The sequence below is a fragment of the Gigantopelta aegis genome, chromosome 11, assembly GCF_016097555.1.
Source record: "Gigantopelta aegis isolate Gae_Host chromosome 11, Gae_host_genome, whole genome shotgun sequence".
NCBI classification, from domain to species: domain Eukaryota; kingdom Metazoa; phylum Mollusca; class Gastropoda; order Neomphalida; family Peltospiridae; genus Gigantopelta; species Gigantopelta aegis.
The window spans coordinates 26,144,273-26,164,580 of NC_054709.1; the positions used below are offsets into that span (position 1 = coordinate 26,144,273).

The 20,308-nt window shown below is 37.8% G+C and overlaps 2 protein-coding genes across 2 annotated transcripts in view; both read left to right on the plus strand.

Annotated features, from left to right (window-relative positions):
- The first annotated feature begins 289 nt into the window (after window positions 1–289).
- Window positions 290–5,559, plus strand: LOC121385381. The gene is made up of 4 exons (XM_041516047.1): window positions 290–381; window positions 1,000–1,174; window positions 2,268–2,382; window positions 4,724–5,559. The coding sequence occupies exons 1-4, from the start codon at window positions 299–301 to the stop codon at window positions 4,912–4,914; spliced, it is 564 nt and encodes a 187-aa protein (XP_041371981.1). The 5' UTR covers window positions 290–298; the 3' UTR covers window positions 4,915–5,559.
- A 13,374-nt stretch (window positions 5,560–18,933) lies between these two features.
- LOC121385380 (EGF-like domain-containing protein 2) overlaps window positions 18,934–20,308 on the plus strand; it is a 50,039-nt gene continuing 48,664 nt past the window's right edge. The window contains exon 1 of the mRNA XM_041516046.1: window positions 18,934–18,952. The gene's annotated coding sequence lies outside the window, so the exon portion shown is untranslated. The remainder of the gene's footprint in view (window positions 18,953–20,308) is intronic.

The following is a 20,308-nucleotide window of genomic DNA, read 5'->3' on the forward strand; positions in this document are numbered from 1 at the left end:
ACGTGCCGTGGAGAATTATAAACACCACGGCATTATCCACAGCATTGCCGAATGCCGTGGGCAATTGCAGGGGTTGCTTCAGTGGTGTCGTTACATAAAACAAATTTTAACCATCTCTGAAACATTCAACGGCTTTTGGTGTATTATACTTGACTGAGGCATTGGTTTTCATTGGGCCTTGTCCAAAACCTTGTTGTCTGTTTCTATGTCGGATAAATATAAATGTAAAAGACTTTACTTTGTTTTTACTATAAACTGTCTGGCTTAGTTCTGAGTTGGTGTTTCAGGGTTGACTCACATGATCTTGTACGCCGTGAAGATAGACAACGGGAAAGAGAGCTCTGATGCAAAGTATCAGTTCGTGGACCTTCTAGAGCAGGGGTGAGTAACCAAAAACAAAAAATCGTCAAGAACTGACAATAAGAACGCACTGTGTGCAAAAGACATTCATCGATTCTTTCCATCCTTCCTTCCTTCCTAACTTCCTTGCTTGTTTGCTTGCTTGCTTCCTTCCATCTATACTCTATACTAATCATCAGCAGCACTCCAACCACTATTTAAATAATTTTAAATTATAATTCATTATATACAAAATATGATATGATATGATATGATATGATATATGATATATAATATAATATAATATGATATGATATGATATGATATCATATGATATCATATCATATCATATATCATATCATATCATATCATATCATATCATCTATATTATCATTACAATTATTAATAATAATATTATTATTATTTAGTAGTAGTAGTAGTAGTGTAAGTAGTAGTAGTAGTTGTAGTAGTAGTAGTAGCAGTTGTTGTTGTACTAGTAGTAGTAGTAGTAATATAGTAGTAGTAATAGTAGTAGTAGTAGTAGTAGTAGTAGTAGTAGTAGTAGTAGTAGTAGTAGTAGTAATAGTAGTAGTAGTAGTATTTATTATTATTGTTATTATTATTATTATTATTATTATTATTTCTTGTTTTTTTTTCTAGCTGCAAGAGTACATCAAAGATATCGGATATATGGAACACGCTGCCAAGTGACGTTGGCGGGCGTAATAAAGTGAAGTTTGAATTCAGAACGTTTGTGTTCACCGAGACTGCCTTGATGAAAGTGACCTTCACCGCTCGAGTCTGCGCTTCCGGTTCCGACGCTTTATGTAATAATGTACGTATACAATATAACACGTTTTATATAATACTGCATGTATACAATATAAATATACATAACTTCAGATAAGTTGTTTTCGCTACCAATTTATTGCACGAGTTTATTTTGAGCAAGAACATATACCACGAGACCACGTAACGGTCGAGTAGTATGTTCGTTCGCAAAATAAACGAGTGCAATACATGGGAAGCAAAAACAACATATGTGAAGTTCTGTATTTATTACATACTTTCTTTTATGTTTTACAAAAACGGGTTTTAATTTAACGTCATAACAACAATTTGTCAAATCTATGATAAAAACCTCTTTCATGGATTTGCTTAACGTTAAGAATCATGCTCTGTGGCAGCCTTGTGTAATGTTTCAAATACGAGGTGACGTAATTTGTAAATCATATATGACGTCAGTAAATAAAAGGCGCTAACTGCAGGAAAAATAAAAAGGGAATTCGTCATGAGTATTTTTAGTATGGAAAATATCAACCGAGTGTATGTTAATCGGTATTTGTGGAGGTCAAGCCGAGACAAACACCGATTAACTAGTCGAGGTTGATATTTTACATATTAAAAAAACAACACGAGTAGTGAATTCTATTTATCCTATAACACTTCTAAAGTAACATTTTAATTAAATGTTTAGTAAATCACAGTACTAACGCCGTCATCGGTAAGATGACGTCATCACGATTAGCAAAAATTAGTTTGACGTCACGCATTTTAACTAAAACTTTGGAAACGTTACGCTCAGATACACAGGTCTTCTTGACTTGTAAGCAAATGACCCATCCACAGCAACACATTACCTAGAGACCTTGCAAATTTCCATACCATTATTAACTGGGTTAATACACTAAAATTATCACATGGGTTTATGACATGGATATCATGGGTAAGTTATAGTATAAAACTCGTTATGTAATACCTATATATTTTTTAAAAGTGTGGGATTACCAACGGTACAGTAACATGAACGTTCTTTGTTGACGAATCAGTCTAGAATAGCTTTATCCTTTGTTGCCATAGATTGGCAGGGGATAAAATAAGTATTGGCCACTATTTTCTCTTGACATAATGTGGTTATGTTTTAACAGATTGACTGTAGTGGAGATACGTCATCGGGGAGAAGGAAGCGGCTCGCCAATGACGTCACCAACCAGACGCACGTGCTTGAAAGAACTTTCCTTGTAGTCTATCCAGAAGCGACAGGTGAGGTTCTAAAAAGAAAAACAAAACAGAACTACTCATTAAGAAACACCGTTCAATTTCTGTCAGGCCTGAAGGAACGATGTCTGGAAGGCAGGGCACACATCTAGCGGGGTGTCACCTGCACCATAGTTGAGGGGGGAGGGGAGAGCACAAACCATATATATACCTTTATTTATAGAGTAGGACAGAAAACCTTCCATTTTCATCCACTGCTTCCCCTCCCAGTGTTTACAGACCTGGCTTTTGTTGTTTGGACTTTGTTTGTTTGTTGTTGTTGTTGTTTTTGTTTTGTTTTGTTTTGTTTTGTTGGGTTTTTTGGGGGGAACGCGCGGGACTTACCCAATAAAACCGAATGTGGAATGACCGTTCATATTGTGTAGACCTGCTCTGTGAAACAGGTATTCCTCATTTAAATTGCCATTCGTGTTGTGTAAAACAGCTATTCCTCATTTGGAATCGTCGTTCGTGTTGTGTAAGCCTAGTCTGTAAAGCAGGTGTTCCTCATTTAGAATTGCCATTCATGTTGTGTAAAACAGGTATTCTCATTTAGAATTGCCATTCATGCTGTGTAAAACAAGTATTCCTCATTTGGAATTGCCATTCACGTTGTGTAAAACAGGTATTTCTCATTTAGAATTGTCATTAATGCTGTGTAAAACAGGTATTTCTCATTTAGAATTGCTGTTCATATTGTGTAAAACAGGTATTCCTCATTTGGAATTGCCATTCATGTTGTCTAAAACAGCTATTCCTCATTTAGAATTGCCATTCATGTTGTGTAAAACAGATATTTCTTATTTAGAATTGCCATTCATGTTGTGTAAAACAAGTATTTCTCATTTAGAACTGCTGTTCATATTGTGTAAAACAGGTATTCCTTATTTGGAATTGCCATTCATGTTGTGTAAAATAGGTATTTCTCATTTAGAATTGCTGTTCATATTGTGTAAAACAAGTATTCCTCATTTGGAATTGCCATTCATGTTGTGTAAAACAGCTATTCCTCATTTAGAATTGCCATTCATGTTGTGTAAAACAGATATTTCTTATTTAGAATTGCCATTCATGTTGTGTAAAACAAGTATTCCTCATTTAGAACTGCTGTTCATATTGTGTAAAACAGGTATTCCTTATTTGGAATTGCCATTCATGTTGTGTAAAATAGGTATTTCTCATTTAGAATTGCTGTTCATATTGTGTAAAACAAGTATTCCTCATTTGGAATTGCCATTCATGTTGTGTAAAACAGCTATTCCTCATTTAGAATTGCCATTCATGTTGTGTAAAACAGATATTTCTTATTTAGAATTGCCATTCATGTTGTGTAAAACAAGTATTCCTCATTTAGAACTGCTGTTCATATTGTGTAAAACAGGTATTCCTTATTTGGAATTGCCATTCATGTTGTGTAAAATAGGTATTTCTCATTTAGAATTGTTGTTCATATTGTGTAAAACAAGTATTCCTCATTTGGAATTGCACTTCATGTTGTGTAAAACAGCTATTCCTCATTTAGAATTGCCATTCATGTTGTGTAAAACAGATATTTCTTATTTAGAATTGCCATTCATGTTGTGTAAAACAAGTATTTCTCATTTAGAACTGCTGTTCATATTGTGTAAAACAGGTATTCCTTATTTGGAATTGCCATTCATGTTGTGTAAAATAGGTATTTCTCATTTAGAATTGCCATTCATGTTGTGTAAAACAGGTATTCCTCATTTGGAATTGCCATTCATGTTGTGTAAAATAGGTATTTCTCATTTAGAATTGCCATTCATATTGTGTAAAACAGGTATTTCTCATTTAGAATTGCTGTTCATATTGTGTAAAACAAGTATTCCTCATTTGGAATTGCCATTCATGTTGTGTAAAACAGATATTTCTTATTTAGAATTGTCATTCATGCTGTGTAAAACAGGTATTTCTCATTTAGAATTGCTGTTCATGTTGTGTAAAATAGGTATTCCTCATTTGGAATTGCCATTCATGTTGTGTAAAATAGGTATTTCTCATTTAGAATTGCCATTCCTGTTGTGTAAAACAGGTATTTCTCATTTAGAATTGCCATTCATGTTGTGTAAAACAGGTATTCTTCATTTAGAATCCCCTTTTGTTTTGCGTATTCTTTAAAACAGATATTCCTCAATTAGAATCACCTTTTGTGTTGTGTATTCTTTAAAACAGATATTCCTCAATTTGAACCACTGTTCAATAAAACAAGCATTTTTCATTTAGAATCCTCATTGTCAAAACCTGTTTCACTTTTACAACTTTAATCACTGGCTATTTGTTTTCGTGTGGTAGCATGACATCATTTGTTTCGTTCTATGACTTTCAGAAACAGCGGAAGTGACGAAGAGTGATAATCGACGCAGAGAACAGGAGTGTGAGACCAGTCCGTCCATGATCGGCACTGTCGCTGCTTTAGCTGGAGTTGTCGCCCTTCTCATAATTCTTCTGTTTGTTTTCGTAGTGCGATCTTTCGTGCGAAAACCGAAGAATTGGGAGGGACCAAAACAGAACAATTAGGGAGACTTTATTTTCTTTAATTATAAGAAGTGAAATGACACACTATTTTGTTTAAACAGATAATTTTTATATATTTTGCAATCTTTAACCAGACGGCATATGTCAGTTGATTACTTACACTTAGTAGCATATGGTTTTTGCTTTTTATAAGGGTTTTTCTTTTTTGTTTTTATTGTGGGAGTTTTGTGTTTTAAAAGGCGAGGTATACGGTAGATATTAGTTTTTCGACATCAGCGGAGGCAACGACGTCAACGTTTGCTTTTAGGTTTTGAGGTTATATCCATTTCTCATAACCATAAGCTCTGAATCAATGAAACTTGGTTTGTAGTTGCACCTATGGATGTTCACCACAGAGGCAAGATATTGGTGGATGGTTTAAATTTCAAAGCTTTTTTTATTATTTATTTTATTATTATTATTATTATTATTATTGCCGTTATTGTTATTATTATTATTATTTGGTTGGAGGTTTGGATGTTTGGGTTAGGTTTTTTTATCATGGATTTGGTTTGGATTATTTTCGTTAGGGCCGAATTTACGACACGATACAATAATTTATTTTAAATAGGTTTCATTCTAAAACGCGGACACAGACGTATGCGTGCGGCTAAACAACAGTGTGTATTGTAAATTACTAAATCAGTTTGGGAAAATTTCATATCACTAATTTATACATTTTTTTCCGGGGGGTGGGGTATGGGGGGGGGTGGGGGGGGGGGGGGGTGTAATTTCAGCCCTAATATTTTAATATTAGATAACATTTGCTGAATGTTTCAATATGTGTATTTCGTAGGTTGTATATTCTGTATCTTTAACATTTGCATATATTATGTTAAATGATCCGGTGATATTTTAAGTTTTTACACTTTACTAGAAGTATGTTGTTTATCGGTCACTGTGATGGAAATGAGCTCCGCTGGTCTATAGTGGTTACTTGTACAGTAGAGGTGATTTCTGTTGTTATCGTTGTTATGTGTATACTGAGGGTGAACTATTTACTTTGGTATTTTGCATATATTTTTATATTATTTTAACCTATTTAGTAACCTTATGGCCAGTAACACCTTATTTACTTTTAATGTTAAAAATTGTTTTGTTTTGTTTAACGACACCACTAGAGCACATTGATTTATTTCTTATCAGGTCTTGGATATTAAACATTTGGTACTTTTCACTTATATTCCTAGAGAGGAAACAAGCTACATTTTGTTTCGATTAGTAGCAAGATATCTTTTATATGCACCATCCCACAGACAGGATAGCATATACTAAGCTTGAACGACAAATAACCCAATGGCTCCACCGACGGGAGTCGATCCCAGACAGACCGCGCATCAGGCGAGCGCTTTACTTCTGGGTTTACTTCTCGTCACATGCATTATTTTAAAAACAAGGCCATAAAATATTAATTTAAAATTCATAATTTAAACTGTTTTAATAAGACCTATCCTTTCTTACACCAACAGTATGGCGCTAAGCTAGACGTGCAAAGTTATCTTAATATAACTTACTTAGCGGCCACCTTTTTTTTTTTTTTTTAGCAAAAAATAGATTTAAGTAATTACAGTGAGACTCAAAATAAAATCCCTTACGTGTTATTTATAAATAGAAGTTAAAGTAGAAAGCTGGGCCCAGTTTCACAACACATCGTAAGCCTAGTTTTGCACGTAAACGTAAACCTACGACTGAACCACAATTCTTCTTATTATTATTATAGTACAAGGAATATAGTTTGAAGTACACATATTTATTTTCGTTTGTCCTTAAAATGCTCTATCTTCCGTAACGATGCAATTTTCTGTGTGAAATAGATGACAAACACGTGTAAACTCACAACCGGTATTACTGCTAGTTGCAGACGTAGAGTTACGATGTTTTGTGAAATAGGCCCCTGTTTCGGTGAAATATGTAGTATGACCTAACACGGTACACTCGCTCGATCTTTCTTTCTGTCTCTGTCAATTAAAATATAATATTCTATTGAATAAAATATTGTGGTAATATGAACGTTTTGTGTTGTCATTTCATATGTGCCATGCGCATGATAATTTGATATTTTATTTTTCGTTTTGGTTTTGTTTGTTTGTTATGTTATTTTTTTACGATTGTTGTTATTCGTATAAATTCAATTTCTGTTTTTGCGCTTTCTGTCTTTTATATATCTTATTTTTATTATTATTTTCGATTGTTTGTTTCTGTTCTTTTTTAATTATTGTTTTCTTTTTTCCAATGGCCCTATTGGAGTAGAATATTTGATACCGATTTTTAATATGTAATATATATCCCCTCTATATGTGTGTCTATCACTGTGTCTCTCTGTCTCTGTCACTGTCTCTGTCTCATTTTTAAAAAAGGTTGTTTTGTTGGGGGGGGGGGGGGGGGTTTCATATATTTGTTTTAGTAATAAATGTAATTTTATATATTTCCAAAATATTATATAAAAATGTTTTTAAAATTATGTCAGCCTATAGATAAATTCTTCATTGATGGTAGATGCGGTGTGGTGATAAAATTGTGTGTGTGAAATTCAGTACGAAACCACTTCTATCATGTTATGCTTTAAAATACCTTTCCAAAGAGATATAAAGCAATGGTTTAGCATTATTTTTACTCCTGCCAGTCAAATGTAATTTTATAAACATTTTGTCATGAAATGTTGCTATTTGAATATGTTATAATGAGTTATCAAAATAAAGATATCATCAAATGTAATTCTTCTTTGGAAATGTATGTTCAATGAGAATACAGCTGCAGTGGTTTTGTTTTAATATTTGAAGGGTCCATAGGAATAACCCATGATGTCCAAACAGACAGTATTATTACGGTCGTGCATATCAAGGTCACAATGACACATCACTTTAAAAATCTATAATTATGATAGGCCATTAAAAGTAGTTGGTAAATTATGCTTTCTTAGGCAATAATATTTCACGATTGCAGAGTTGTAAACGTAAAAATTAAAACATATCACCTTACTAAAAATGTGACGTAGGTTATTCCAGTGAACCCTTCATCTCATTATTTACATCGTAGTGATGATAATAATGACAATGATGATGATGGTGATGATGATGATAATAATAATGATAATGGTGATGATGATGATGTTGGTGATGATGATGGTGGTGGTGGTAGTGATGATGGTGGTGATGATGATGATGATGATGATGATAATAATGATGGTGGTGATGATGATGATGGTGATGATTATGATGGTGATAATGGTGATGATGATGATGATGATGATGACGACGACGATGATGGTGATGATGGTGATGATGATGGTGGTGGTGATGATGATGATATGGGCGTTGCCTATTTAACGGCGTAGATAAAAGTTAAATGTTAATGTTAAAGAGGAGCACATTAATTAATTAATCATCGGCTATTGGATGTTTGGTAATTCTGACACGTAGTCATCAGAGGAAACTCGCTACATGTTTCCATTAGCAGCAAGAGATCTTTTATATGCACCTTCCCCACAGACAGGACAACACACACCACGGCCATGGACCAGTTGTGTAGCACTGGTTGGAACGAGAAGAAACCCTGTCAGTTGAATGGATCCACCGAAGTGGTTCGATCCTGCGACGCAAGCACCTCAGGCGAACACTCAACCGACTGAGCTAAATGCCGCCCCCACTGAATGGAAAATTACGTAGGGGTTTTCAGTGGAATTCGCGATAACAGATGAGAAATCGAGCGCAATTATTAATAATGACTATTTATTCCATAGAATTTTTTTTACAAACAAGGTTGCTTGTTTTGGTGACAAGATGATCATAAACATTAACCCGTACGGAACGTTTAGTGGACGAATCTACGTGTGGAACAAACCAGCTTGTACCATCGCAGATAGCATAGACACCCTGGCGGCATAGAGTTTGTTTTCTTTCATACATATCTATAAATAAAATAATATTATGTGTAAACTGCGGAGAATGGAAACAGGAAACGGGAAATACTTTATTTAACGACGCACACAACACATTCTATTTACGGTTATATGGCGTCGGACATATGGTTAAGGGCCATCAAGAGAGGAACCCGCTGTCGCCACTACTTGGGCTACTCTTTTGGATTATCAGCAAGGGATTTCTTATATGCACCCACAGAGAGGATAGCACATACCACAACCTTTGATATACCAGTTGTGGTGCACTGGCTGGAACGAAAAATACCGCAATGGGCCCACCGACGGGGATCGATCCTAGACCGACAGTGCATCAAGCGAGCGCTTTACCACTGGTCTACATCCCGCTTCTACTGCGGGGAAGGATAATTCAATAATGGGGAATACATGCATAGTAATAATATACAATATAATAACACATGTCATGTATCAATGTGGTAGTAGTGGTCAGTGGCGAATCCAGAAAAGCCATTCGGGGGGGGGGGGGGGGGCAATGACATGAGGTGGAATGCCAAGGGAACTTTGAGGGAGGTTTGGAGGGGGATCATAAAAACACCCTGAAAATGAATATATAGTAAAATTATAACTATCGCAAAATTTAGGGGGGGGGGGGGGGGGGGCTGGGCCCCCCTTGATCCGCCTCTGACACAATTTAATTAGCTGTTTTGAATTGTCGTTGTTACAGGCTTCCGAGGAATAATGCTGTGTGCTGGGTGACAAACCCAGCTACCAGCCGAATACAGAATACTGCCAATCAAGTGGGACGAGAGACAACCAGTCTCAATAAACCTGACATGTCCACACGCAGAGCAGACTTAGTACAACTGAATATTCACAGGGGATTTTCAGCTGACCATCCGACTGCCATAGAAGGAGACTGCCGGTACAACAATCCTCTTTCAGGTGGGTGCGGTTCAACGCCATTTCAGCTGGCTACGCAAACAACTTACACTATGGTGGAAAATGAGACCGGCAAGAAACAGATAATAGGAGTATATACAGGAAATAAACTATGCAAAGCGCGTGAGCTTCATGCAGCGAGAGAAAATAGACTAATACTCTGCCCCGATGATACACATACCTGTACAGCAAATCTCCGGCTTGACGACACAATACGAGACGAAGAAAATTCTGCAGCTCAGTGTTCAAGTGACTTCTCATCAGACGTATCTCCACTCACGATTGGATTGTTCACGACTGGTGGCGATTCCCATGCTGTGTCTGGATCACAGTCACACCAGAGCTGAAATAGCGGTGTGATCTCAGAAGAAATCTGAGTCGTCTTGCTGTAGTCCCGGAGACAAGAATTTTCAGTAATCCGACAGACGCGGTAGTCACTTTAAAGAGACAGACCCCAGTTTTTAAACACTACGGTATATTTCTCACTATTAGAGTGGTTTATGATCACTGAAATCAAATATTACTTATATTTTATTGTTTAGATTATCCACCTCCGTACAGCCGAAGTGTTTCTGGTCATCCTGGTGTTTCTAATACCACAAACTGCATTTTTCATAGTTTTAAAAACGCACGTGCGTATGAAAAGTAACAGTTATGGAATCGATTTTTAGTCTTATTTTTTAAGGGTATTTCAACGTCACAGACTCTTGTTGCACGCTGTTGCATCCAAATTGGTTACAGGTTTTTAAATTAACCAAACCTAGTGTCCATTTTTACGGGTTGAAACAAGGGTATAGGTGAAAGATATGACTTAGTGTTTAAAAACTAGGGTCTGTCTCTTTAATATAAAAACCCATGGCTCAGCAGAACTGGCACAGTCTCCAGTCTTCTGGACTAGGTACCGGTCTCGGTGGCGTAGCGGTTAGACCATCGGTCTACAGGCTGGTAGGTACTGGGTTCGGATCCCAGTCGAGGCATGGGATTTTTAATCCAGATACCGACTCCAAACCCTGAGTGAGTGCTCCGCAAGGCTCAAATGGGTAGGTGTAAACCACTTGCACCGACCAGTGATTCATAACTGGTTCAACAAAGGCCATGGTTTGTGCTATCCTGCCTGTGGGAAGCGCAAATAAAAGATCCCTTGCTGCTAATCGGAAAGAGTAGCCCATGTAGTGGCGACAGCGGGTTTCCTCTCAAAATCTGTGTGGTCCTTAACCATATGTCTGACGTCATATAACCGTAAATAAAATGTGTTGAGTGCGTCGTTAAATAAAACATTTCTTTCTTTCTTTCTGGACTAGGTACGGCTTAAACACCGAGTCGTTAAATTTATCAGAAAACTAAATAAATTAAAAAAAAACATGTAGAATAAACATAGTAAAATATACTAAAAGAGCATGCTGTAAACCTAGCATCTAAAATATAATATTTATTAATGTCTACTTGCTTCCACCGTGCCTGTTTTATGAAACTCGGAGTTCGATTCTACGAAAATATGGGAGATAACTCTCATGTCTTATGCATTCGGCAGTTATCGTCTATTAACTGGCAAAGTTACTTTATGAATGTCCGATACTATTGAATAAGACCCAAAAGTCTGCAAAAAATAGGGTAGGTAGGTAGGAACTTTTTTTTTTTTTTTTTTTTTTTTTTTTTTAAACTGTGTTCTTGACATACTGCATATAACCTGTCTGCAAAAATCGCGGTAGATGTTGGTGGGGTTTTTTTTGGAAGTCAACATTTTGTAGGGTCGCAGCGTAAAATTAGGGTCGGTCGGGAAACCCGAAACACACTTCTTCTCTTTTTACGCCTAAGATGTTCCAAATAGTGGGACTTTATTACTGAACTAATTCGCACATTTTCGCAAAGATCTTAATCGAGGGATACTTACGACTATCGCAAGGTTGCTTTGTAGAACGACTGTAACGTTTCCGTATGCCAGTCGTAAACCTACAGTTGACATATGTCAGCCGTACAACTCATCTTAAGTCACTACAATTAACCTACATCACAGTCAGAACAATTGCCCTTGTCACGTTGAGTTGATGACTATTTCAGTACATTGTGTTGTTACTTTCATTATTGATAAGTCACCTTTCCTTAAATATGAAGATGGTCAATCTGAATAAGAAAATAGCCATTTTGGTTTTAACTGGACAATTTTAACCCCCATATATAATAATGTGTCTGTGTATGTGTCTGTGTGTGTGCGTGTGTCTGTGTGTGTGTCTGTCTGTGTGTGTGTCTGTGTGTGTGTGTGTGTGTGTGTGTGTGTGTGTGTGAGTGTGTGTATGTGTGTGTGAGTGTGTATGTGTGTGTCTGTGTATGTGTGTGTCTGTGTGTGTGTGTGTGTCTCTGTGTGTGTGTCTGTGTGTGTGTGAATGTGTGTCAGTGTGTGTGTGTGAATGTGTGTGTGTGTGTGTGTGTGTGTGTGTGTGTGTGTGTGTGCCTCTCTCTATATTTGTGTGGTCCTTAACCATGTGTCTGACGCCATATAACCGTAAATAAAATGTGTTGAGTACGTCGTTAAATAAAACATTTCCTTCCTTCCTTCTCATCAGACGTCTCTGCACTCACGATTGGATTTTTCACGACTGGTGGCGATTCCCATGCTGTGTCTGGATCACAGTCACACCAGAGGTGAAATAGCGGCGTGATCCCAGTCACGTTAATATAAAAATCCATGGTTCAGCAGAACTGACAGTCTCCAGTCGTTTGGACTAGGTACGGCTCAAAGATTGAGTCGTTAAATTTATCAAAAAACTAAATAAATTAAAAAACATGTAGAATAAACATGGTAAAATATACTAAAAAAGCATGCTGTAAACCTAACATCTAAAATAGAATATTTATTAATGTCTACTTGCTTCCACCGTGCCTGTTTTATGAAACTCGGAGTTCGATTCTACGAAAAGATGGGAGATAACTCACATGTCTTATGCATTCGGCAGTTATCGCCTATTAACTGGCAAAGTTACTTTATGCATGTCCGATACTATTGAATAAGATGTTCCAAATAGTGGGACTTTATTATTGAACTAATTCGCACATTTTCGCAAAGACCTTAATCGAGGGATACTTACGACTATCGCAAGGTTGCTTTGTCGAACGGCTGTAACGTTTCCATATGCCAGCCGTAAAACTACAGTTGACATACGTCAGCCGTACAACTCATCTTAAGTCACTACAATTAACCTACATTATAGTCAGGACAATTGCCCTTGTCACGTTGAGTTGATGACTATTTCAGTAGCTTGTGTTGTTAGTTTTATTATTGATAGTCACCTTTCCTAAATATGAAGATGGTCAATCTGAATAAGAAAATAGCCATTTTGGTTTTAACTGGACAATTTTAACTCCCCCCCCCCCCCCCCATACATACCGAAACATTATCTCATAATAAGTGCACCACGATTGATATATCAAAGGCCTTGGTATGTGCTGTCTTGTCTTTGCGATGGTGTATATAAAAGATCCCTTCCTACCAATGAAACACACATGTAGCAGGTTTTCTCTCTTAGATTATGTCAAAATTACCAAACGTTTGTCATGTTCGAGTTCAGAGTTCGAGTTTTCGAATTTCGTATAGCACACCACAGACATGAAATTACACTATAGTTAAATGATTTCGTTTTGGTATTGTAAGAAATGTGTGTTACACAATCAGACCTCCAAACAAATAAATTCTGAACATTTTGCATTTCCAGTTGAAAGGCGATTATAATTTTATTGACTGGCATCTGTGGTCTCCAACTGGTATTTGCAAAAAATCTCTAACATTCTTGTCATACATGTGTATTTGAAAAGTTTCCGCAACCCCAAGTTTCCGTTGTTCTAAGTTTCATGGAAAGAGAGCGGTATGCGTTAGATAATAATAATAATAATAATAATAATAATAATAATAAAAACAATAATAAATTGATCAAGCCAAATTTTGAGTTATGTACTTGATGAGCTAATTATATTTCCTGAGAACCCCCCACCCCCACCCCAACTTGCATGCATCTGTAAGCATTTTCGTACACTGCCCCTGCGCGTGCTGTAACCTCACCGTGGTGCAGGGGTGTAACATTCTCTTTGAGAATGGCCAATACAGCACAAAATTGAAGTTATTTATTTGCATTACCATGGTTTGACACCCAATAGCCGATGTATTTTTCGTGCTGGGGTGTCGTTAAACATTCATTCATTCATTCATTCATTCCGTACACTGCACTCTAAAACATTGCTTTATAGAACTCGGAGGGGATTTCATCCGAACAAACCGAATACTCTCAGCCTACGCACCTGTGTGTGTGCGTGCGTGAGAGAGAGAGAGAGAGAGAGAGAGAGAGAGAGAGAGAGAGAGAGAGAGAGAGAGAGAGAGAGAGAGAGAGAGTGTGTGTGTGTGTGTGTGTGAGTGTGTGTGTGTGTGTGTGTCTCTCTCTGTGTGTGTGTGTATGTGTGTGTGTGTGTGTGTGTGTCTGTGTGTGAATGTGTGTCAGTGTGTGTGTGTGTTTCTGTGTGTGTGTGTCTGTCTCTCTCTCTCTCTCTCTCTCTCTCTCTCTCTCTCTCTCTCTCTCTGTGTGTGTGTGTGTGTGTGTGTGTGTGTGTGTGTGTGTTTAATGTATTGTTGGCTCGAATTCCGTCAGTAACGTGTAGGTGTACCTCGGGACTTTGTTTTTGGTTTGAGCATTGCGGTGCATTCGACCCTTCCAAGTTCGACCAACGATATTCTACTATGTGTGTGTGTGTGTGTGTATTTTATTATATATCTATCTATATCTATCTAGATATCTAGATATCTCTCTCTCTCTCTCTCTCTCTCTCTCTCTCTCTCTCTCTCTCTCTCTCTCTCTCTCTCTCTCTCTCTCTCTCTCTCTCTCTCTCTCTCTCTCTCTCTCTCTCTCTCTCTCTCTATATATATATAGTGTATATATTAATTAACCATTAATAACCAAGGGCTGAAACTGCCCGACAAATTATCTTTTCAGAAAGATGCTACGAAATCATTATGGTCTGAAAGTACCTTTTTATTATTTAGAATCTGAGAATTTAAAAACGTCAAACCACCAACATCCGCTTATTTATAGAGTATATCGTCTGAGAATGTTCGAGTATGGAGAATGGTATATTGAAACTGGAACTCGATTTAGAATTAGAGTCAATGACGTCATATAGTGACAGGGCCGGGACGTAGCCGAATAGTAAATCGTTCGCCTGATGAGCGGTCGATATAGGATCGATCCCTGTCAGTGAGCCAATTGAGTTTGTTTTTTCCCAGCCAGTGCACCACGACTCGTATATCAAAGGCTGTGATATGTGCTATCCTGTCTGTGGGATGATGCATATAAAATATCCCTTGTTACTAATGGAAACAAAAATGTAGCGTGTATCATCTGGTGTTTGACATCAAATAGCCGATGATTAATAAATCAATGTGCTCTAGTGGTGTCGTGAAAGAAAATAAGCTTTTAACTTTAACTTTCATACTGCCACGTGTGTACTTAACTTGGAGGATTTGGTTTCACTGTAATTTCAATTAGTTCTCATGAATTCATGTTCTTTACAAAAAGCTCCTAGATTTGACCCATACAAATCCTCGCTTTGCTATGAATTGTACTGCTAAACGACGACGACGACGACACAACAACAACAACAACAACAACAACCTGTTCTGACTAGTAATGTTCCAATGATCGATTACAATCGAAAGTTGATCTGTTGGACGATGTTAATCAGATTGATTATAAAATTACATAATCGTCTGGCCAGAAACACATCAACTAGCGCTGTAATAGTTTAAGAAATTCAGGATGATGGAATTGCTTTAAATGTACTGGCGTTTGTATTGTTTCCATATGTACGTAAAGGAAACACTGAATACGTATAACAGGTAAAATGATTGATCTGTAGGTAGTACTAAACAAAATAACGTCCGGCTGGGTCAAAGTTCGAGCTGAACCCACCTTTTGATGGAGCAGTTAATACCAAAAATCCTGGAATTGGTGATAAATGTGAGTGTTTTGGTTGTAAAAACAATTAGTATCATCTGGGCCAAAAATGTATGCAATTTTATTTCATCTAGTACCACTATGTCAAGTAGCCTTGTGCTTGAAATATGTATGGGGTACCTGTAAACAACGACCTCAGATTTTGTGCGAAACTAGGGTAGTCATAGACGCTACACGTTTTCTCTAAAATAAGCAGTTTGATCCCCATTTTTTTCGGATTCACTTTAAGGGCGAGGTATGGTAGTATTTACATCCTTGGTGTGTATGTCGATTGATACGCTGCAGGTAGGAGTTTAAGCCACATGTTAGTATTGTCGTCTATGGGATTTGATTTGGTGGTATACACCATGCAAGGTATATCGTGTTATAACACAACACTTATACAGTTTGCTTTGTTTAACGACACCAATAGAGCACATTGAATTTATTAATCGGCTACTGGATGTCAAATATATGGTAATTGTGATATATAAAGAGGACACCCGACACATTTGGTAATTTTTAGCAAGGAATCTTTTACATGCACCATCCCACTTATAGGACAGACATTGATCTACCAGTCGTGGTGTACTGGCTGTAACGAGAAATAGCCCAAATGGGCTCACCGACGGGGATCGATCCCAAACCGGCCGCGCTTCAAGCGAAGGTTTTACCAGATGCATGGATATTTATATAACTCTAACCGTTTGCATGACCGGAAGTTGTGTGTGTGTGCGTACCTCTGTGTATATATGTGTGTTTATGTATGTAGGTGTCTGTATATTTGTGTATACGTATGTATGTGTGCGTGAATGTTTCTGTGTAGATGTGTTTATGTGGATGTGTGTATGTATGCTTGTGTGTATATATGTGTGTTTATGTATGCATGTGTGTGTATATATGTGTATGTTTGTTTGGATGGGTGTGTATATACGTGTGTGGATATATGTCTGTGTGTGTGTGTGTGTGTGTGTGTGTGTGTGTGTGTGTGTGTGTGTGTATATATACTCTGTGAAAAAAGAAACGCATAGGTGATAGGGAAAGAAGAAAAGTGTTTGATTTTACACAATATCGGGGGTTTTTGTACAATGTTTCTGAATGACCATGTTTGTTAATGTTCCTGGAAGGGGACAGCATGCCCAAATGCACCTTAAAACAAATTTAACGCACATTGTGGCACGTTGTGCGACAATTGCAGAAAATCGGCGTGAAATGGTCAGATTTTGGCGAATGCACGTGAAACTCGGGGAAAATATTGGCGTAGAGATGGGTATTTAACGCTGCAATGCTTGCAATGATGCCTCATTTCCATTTCGACGTAGACGAGTTACAAGATGCCGAGATTAAACCTGCCGAATCGAAACATTGTAATAGGCCGCCTCCAGTTAGGTGAATCGCAGTCAGTAGTCGCACGCCACATGAACGTCCATCAGAGCACCATTTCACGTCTCTGGGACGGGTACCAGCAGTTTCAATCAGCTGAAGACCGGCCCAGAAGTGGAAGACCTCGCATAACAACTGCAGCACAAGATCGCTACATCCGGGTCCTGCACCTGCGTCACCGAACTGCCACAGCAACAAACACTGCTGGACGCATGCCTGGTTTGAGGAGGGTGTCTGAACAAACCATTCAGAACCGACTTGAGAAGCTGGTTTACGGGCTAGGAGACCGTATGTCGGCCCCGTCCTGCGACGTCAACATCGACATGTACGTGTTCGCTGGTGCACGAATGTACAGGGGTGGAACTTGGGAAACTGGCGGCGAGTATGGTTCAGCGACGAGTCACGTTTCCTTCTACAGCGACGTGATGGACGACAACATGTTTACAGACGCCGCAATGAACGTTTTGTCAACAGCTGCGTCGCCCAAGTTGACAGATTCGGTGGAGGGAGTGTCATCATGTGGGGAGACATCTTATTCACGGGCAGAAGTGAACTTGTGTTCGTACAAGGCAACCTGACAGCTGTATGCTACCGGGATGAAAAGCACATGCTCCCCATTTTGGATCGACAGAGAGAACTCTTTCAGCAGGACAATGCCAGGCTGCATACTTCACGTGTAACAATGGATTTCCTACAGAATGAGAAAATTAATGTGCTGCAATGGCCATCAAGATCGCCAGATCTCAACCCCATTGAACATCTATGGGACGAACTGGACAGACGTGTACGCCAGAGTGACCCGGAGCCTCAGACGTTTCCGCAACTGTCACGTGCACTGCAGGACGAATGGGCTAGGATTCCACGTGCCCGGATTCAGAGACTCATTCAGTCTATGCCAAGGAGATGTCGCGCTGTGATTGCTGTTTGGTGACGAAAACGCCTCCACTGCCGTCAGTCCATAGCAAAAGCATTGTCACATACCCATGTCATTTGACTGTGATACGATCATAAATAACGAAATTATGCCATTTTGTATTAAAGAGATAATTCCATGAATATTTCGCCTATGCGTTTCTTTTTTGACAGAATATACAAAAAAACACAAACAAAAACAAACAACAACAATAACAACAACACACACACCGATACAAAGGGGCACTTGTAAGCACTTGTAAATTATAACTTTAAAGAGCACTATTCTAGGGACGGCTCTGTCAAGGTAGAGTAGTTGTACATACAAAACGATACAAAAGGGCATTTGTAAATTATAGCTGTAACGGGCACTATTCTAGATACAGCTGTCTAGGTAGGGCAGATATATATATATATATATATATATATATATATATATATATATATATATATATATATATATATAAAATAACAGAGCCTATTGTTCATTAGTACATTTGAAAATCTATACAATTTCAAAGCAAAAACTACTAGGCTATCATTATGCAACTTTGATCACGCAACTTTAAGGCGCTCAATACTCGCGCTAGACAATGTTGTGAACCCCATTGAGACTCAGTAACACAGACACACATCTGCAAGCTTGTGCATACAGGCACAACTTAACTTCATGCAGCTGAAAATGCTTACGTGCAAAACTATTTTTATACAAACGAAAAGGGCACTTAAACATTTTGAGGGCACTGGAAAAAATATTTGGGGGACGAGTCATGTTTTTTCATGATACTGCCTGAAGAATTAACCCCAAGTGGCTGTTGTGGTTGATAACTAACTAAAAAGGGCTATCCATGTGTGTTGTTCCTGGAGGACGTCGATCAGTGTAACGTTTTTAAATTTCTATGTGGCAGCGATCAGGACAACTAACATCTGGAAAGGATTTTGGATTAAAAGCTCTTTGGTGAGTAGTGTTCCCGTCTCTAGGTTTGATATCGGACTCATTAAATTGTAAATAGTCGTCACCAGCAACAGATACATAAGTAAATAAATAAAATGAAATAATTAGATTTTTATAAAATGCACAACAAATGTATAACAAAATAGCATTTTAAACATGCATAACTATTATCTGCTTTAATAGGCAATTCAAACCAAGCACCAACTTTGTTTACAGATCGCTAAGGGCATTCCCGGTAATCATGTGCTATAAATAAATACGGCATTGTTCCGGCAGTTGAGTTGAATACGGAAAAATGTATTTTAATTTTGTATTCAGGACTGTATTTATAAGGTAAGATTTAATGGGTATGTAATATATATATATATATATATATATATATATATATATATATATATATATATATATATGTGTCTGTATGTGTGTGTGTGTGTGTGTGTGTGTAGTGTGTGTATATGTGTGTGTGCGTGTGTGTGTGTGTGTGTGTGTGTGTGTGTGTGCGTGCGTGCGTGCCTGCCTGTGTGTGTGTGTGTTCGTCTGAACCAAACTGCTCGAGATAACGATGGGCCGAGATGAACATAACCGTTTTGAGTGAAACTGACATGTCACCATTTCTTGTAAAACTCTCCAAAATAACACTTAAAATCACTTTTGAAAATGCCTAGTATTACAATTAAGATAGCAGGAAACTTACTGAGTGTATTGTACTCTAGTTAGCTCGCTTGTCATCTTTGGAACATCTTATGCTCAACAACAACACCCAGATGTTGTCCCGATTGTTCGATAGGGTGTACACGGTGACGTTTTACTGAATCGCATAACATCTTCTTTATCTTGAACAAAAACAACCAAAAGAAAATAATTAAAATCTCAACAACCCCTACCCCCAAGAAATCTAAAGACTGACCCCCTAAAAAAAAAACCAACAACAAAAAAAAAAAAAAAAAAAAAAAAAAAAAAAAAACCCAACCCAACAAAACAAAACAAAACCCCCACCGAAAACCAACACCACAATAATATAAAAACAACTAGTCCACCTAAACAGGTTTGTGTGTGTGTGTGGGGGGGGGGGGGGGGGGGGGGGGGGGGGTTGTGTGTGGGGGGGATTGGGGGGGGGGTGTTACCGGTGCCGGCAGGGTAAAAGTAATTCACATGGCTAGACTTATTCATTATTTTGTGGGGATCAAGAGAACACCCGAAGACACATTTAAAACTGTGTATGTGACGCATGGCGACCATTATTCAAGATGGCTGCCGCCATATTAAAGAAAGTCATATCTCTGCCAATTATTTACATATGCAGGTGATTTTAGTATCGAGACATATGTTTTAGGGGTAGAGGAATATGAAAAACATGCT

Excerpts from the sequence above, each read along its gene's own strand:
- LOC121385381 (XM_041516047.1), top strand. The coding sequence starts at position 299 with ATGATCTTGTACGCCGTGAAGATAGACAACGGGAAAGAGAGCTCTGAT. Across the intron at positions 382-999 it reads GTGGACCTTCTAGAGCAGGG|CTGCAAGAGTACATCAAAGA; the intron begins GTGAGTAACCAA and ends TTTTTTTTCTAG. Across the intron at positions 2,383-4,723 it reads AGTCTATCCAGAAGCGACAG|AAACAGCGGAAGTGACGAAG; the intron begins GTGAGGTTCTAA and ends TATGACTTTCAG.